This window comes from Opisthorchis viverrini, assembly GCF_000715545.1.
Source record: "Opisthorchis viverrini unplaced genomic scaffold opera_v5_222, whole genome shotgun sequence".
Classification (NCBI taxonomy): domain Eukaryota; kingdom Metazoa; phylum Platyhelminthes; class Trematoda; order Opisthorchiida; family Opisthorchiidae; genus Opisthorchis; species Opisthorchis viverrini.
In genome coordinates this window covers 459,569-461,983 of record NW_008751879.1, presented here as the reverse complement: position 1 = coordinate 461,983, position 2,415 = coordinate 459,569, and the positions used below count along the sequence as shown (strand labels likewise).

Genomic DNA, 2,415 nt, shown 5'->3' with positions numbered 1-2,415 from the left:
TATATATATATATATATAAAGACTAGGGTTTGTTAAGTTATTCTTCCAAACCCCCTGACGTTGGTTGGACCATCTAGCTGTTTTGAGTAGCACGTTCCACTAACCATTCTCCAAGCTAAGTAGGTTGCTTTTGTCAAAAGCTGTCATTTGGTTTCTGGGTTTGTTAAGTTATTCTTCCAAACCCCCTGATTTGCGTTGGACCATCTAGCTGTTTTGAGTAGCACGTTCCACTAACCATTCTCCAAGCTAAGTAGGTTGCTTTTGTCAAAAGCTGTGTGACATTTGGTTTCAGCGTTGGCGTAAACTTTTTGACGCCGACGAAGACGGAAATATCACTCTTGAGAAGTTTTGTGACGTTCTGGGACTCAGGGTGCATGAGGTGTAAGTCTGTTATGTGAAGATGATCTGCTTGTTCATGCGTGAAAATTCAATTGTAATTTGAGATTTCATGGATCTTTATTTTACTGTTAAGATTGTAGTGTATCCAAATACTTTGGACTCCTCGTCCCGGAGTTTGCTACTGGGGGAAAGCTTGACTTCAAGTGCCACAACCATGTTCAGTAAATGAGCCGGGTGCTGGAACCAAACATTAGGAACATGATTCAGATTTTTTTATTTTATTATTGCGCGCATCTAAAAGAATGAAACACAGATACCAGAAACCGTGAGACTCATACGATAGGATTTGAGAAACAGACACTGTTCGCTCCTGAACTTAGGTACACGCAGATCTGTGTCGTTCGATAGTGCTCCTCAAGTGGGGGTGGCTTGTATTTAGTGAAGCAATAGTGCTGAGTCCTTGTGTTCCCTCAAAATGTAAACCCACATCATAATTTATACCCTGACTTGGTCTTGTTATCTGCACGTATTCGAGGGATTAGACAGTGTTACCTGGCATGCCATATAATACCTTCGCCAGCAAGAAGATCGTTGTCTTCTATACTAATGAAGATTTGTACGGATCTTCATCGTTCGTGAGTTTCGATGGATTTTCTCCAGCACATCCACTTTCTGTGAACCTAAATTGATATTATTGTTTCAAGGACTGGTGCATTCCTCTGCCGTAAACTGATAGCTTACAGGGAATTTACACTCTAAATTCATACTGAAGGGCTATTCCTAATGGCATTACTGGAAAACTCTTCCGTCACACTGTAACTGGGTTACCACTCCACTCTCTCGGTAGCGCTTGCTGCGACATGCAAAACAACTGTTTTGAAGCGAAACATAGTAAGTCAACAGGGGATAGATAAAAATCGATCCATGTCGCAGTGACGGGTCCTCGAGATAGTTTGTTATCCATGGTGACTTCAAACCAGCTTAAGTGAGAACCCTTGATGACGGCCATGGGAACGTACCAGGGCAACATAGTCGTCGACCTATGGCGGCGTTTGATGGCCGATGAGATATCCGAACAAATTTGAATCGTGAATGGATTGCGGCTTAATCACCTTGGCAGCAGAAATAATTTAGAATTTATGGGTATACTCACTCCAAAAACTATTTCTTACGCGGCGCTGTAATCAGATAGCATTTAAAATTATCACTAAATTGTTGCTGCGGTTAATAGTCAACTGAATGTTTGGCTGGTATTCACCCTCTAAGGCAAACTAATTAACATTTCAAGATAACTGAAATCTAGACTAATCATTCCTGTGTGCCAATCACGAAAATTAAATTGTAGTTACTTTTATTCTGCAAAAGACTAGACGAACGTCGGGCTACAATAGCAACAAACGAAGGACAGTTTCGTCTTGGACCGGACGTGGAAGAACTAGCATCCAGCATGCCCCTCGGCAGTCGAATCAATATTAGCAACGAGGCTCGTGCACTCATGAAAGACCCCGAGGGCTTGTCAATGAGCGAAGTGGCCAGACGTTTGAAAGTGCATTTGGACGAACAATACGAGCGGTGTTGGCAGGTGGTCATTACGAAAGGGTCATTCTGGATGCACTTTTCCCATATTGCTGAACCCTCTTTCCAGTTTCGCCTGTTTGATCACATTTTTCTCATATGGCGCACACCTGCCGACACATAGGTCATAGTTTTACCACATTAGTGGCTCTGTACACTGAGTTACAACATATCTGCCCTTTGTTCCGTTTTTGAGCGTTACTGTCTCTATTCATTCTCTCAGCGTTTGTGCTTGCACAAGCTTTGCTCTACAATGTCCCCAAACCCTTCGCACCAATTTAAACTGGCTTGTTCAAACATGACTTCGAAACATTTCTTCCATCAAAAATCACATCAATGAATTTCACCTTTGGCTGAACCCACTGTCTATACTTGTAAAGTTACTCAACTATGAATGGTTTTTTATGCCTGTTAGAAAATAATACAAAATAATGTCTCACGATGGATATTTCCTAGGTAGCATATAAACTAGTGTCAGCGATTTGCTGTATGCACCGCGCT

The 2,415-nt window shown here is 41.9% G+C and overlaps 1 protein-coding gene across 1 annotated transcript; it reads left to right on the top strand.

The window, feature by feature from the left end:
* Window positions 1–256: 256 nt before the first annotated feature.
* Window positions 257–2,035, top strand: T265_14592 (hypothetical protein; the record flags this gene model as incomplete). Its single annotated transcript, XM_009174343.1, has 2 exons — window positions 257–381; window positions 1,705–2,035. Coding segments are annotated over 2 exons (456 nt in total), but the record flags the coding sequence as incomplete, so codon positions are not given.
* Between the last annotated feature and the right edge of the window lie 380 nt (window positions 2,036–2,415).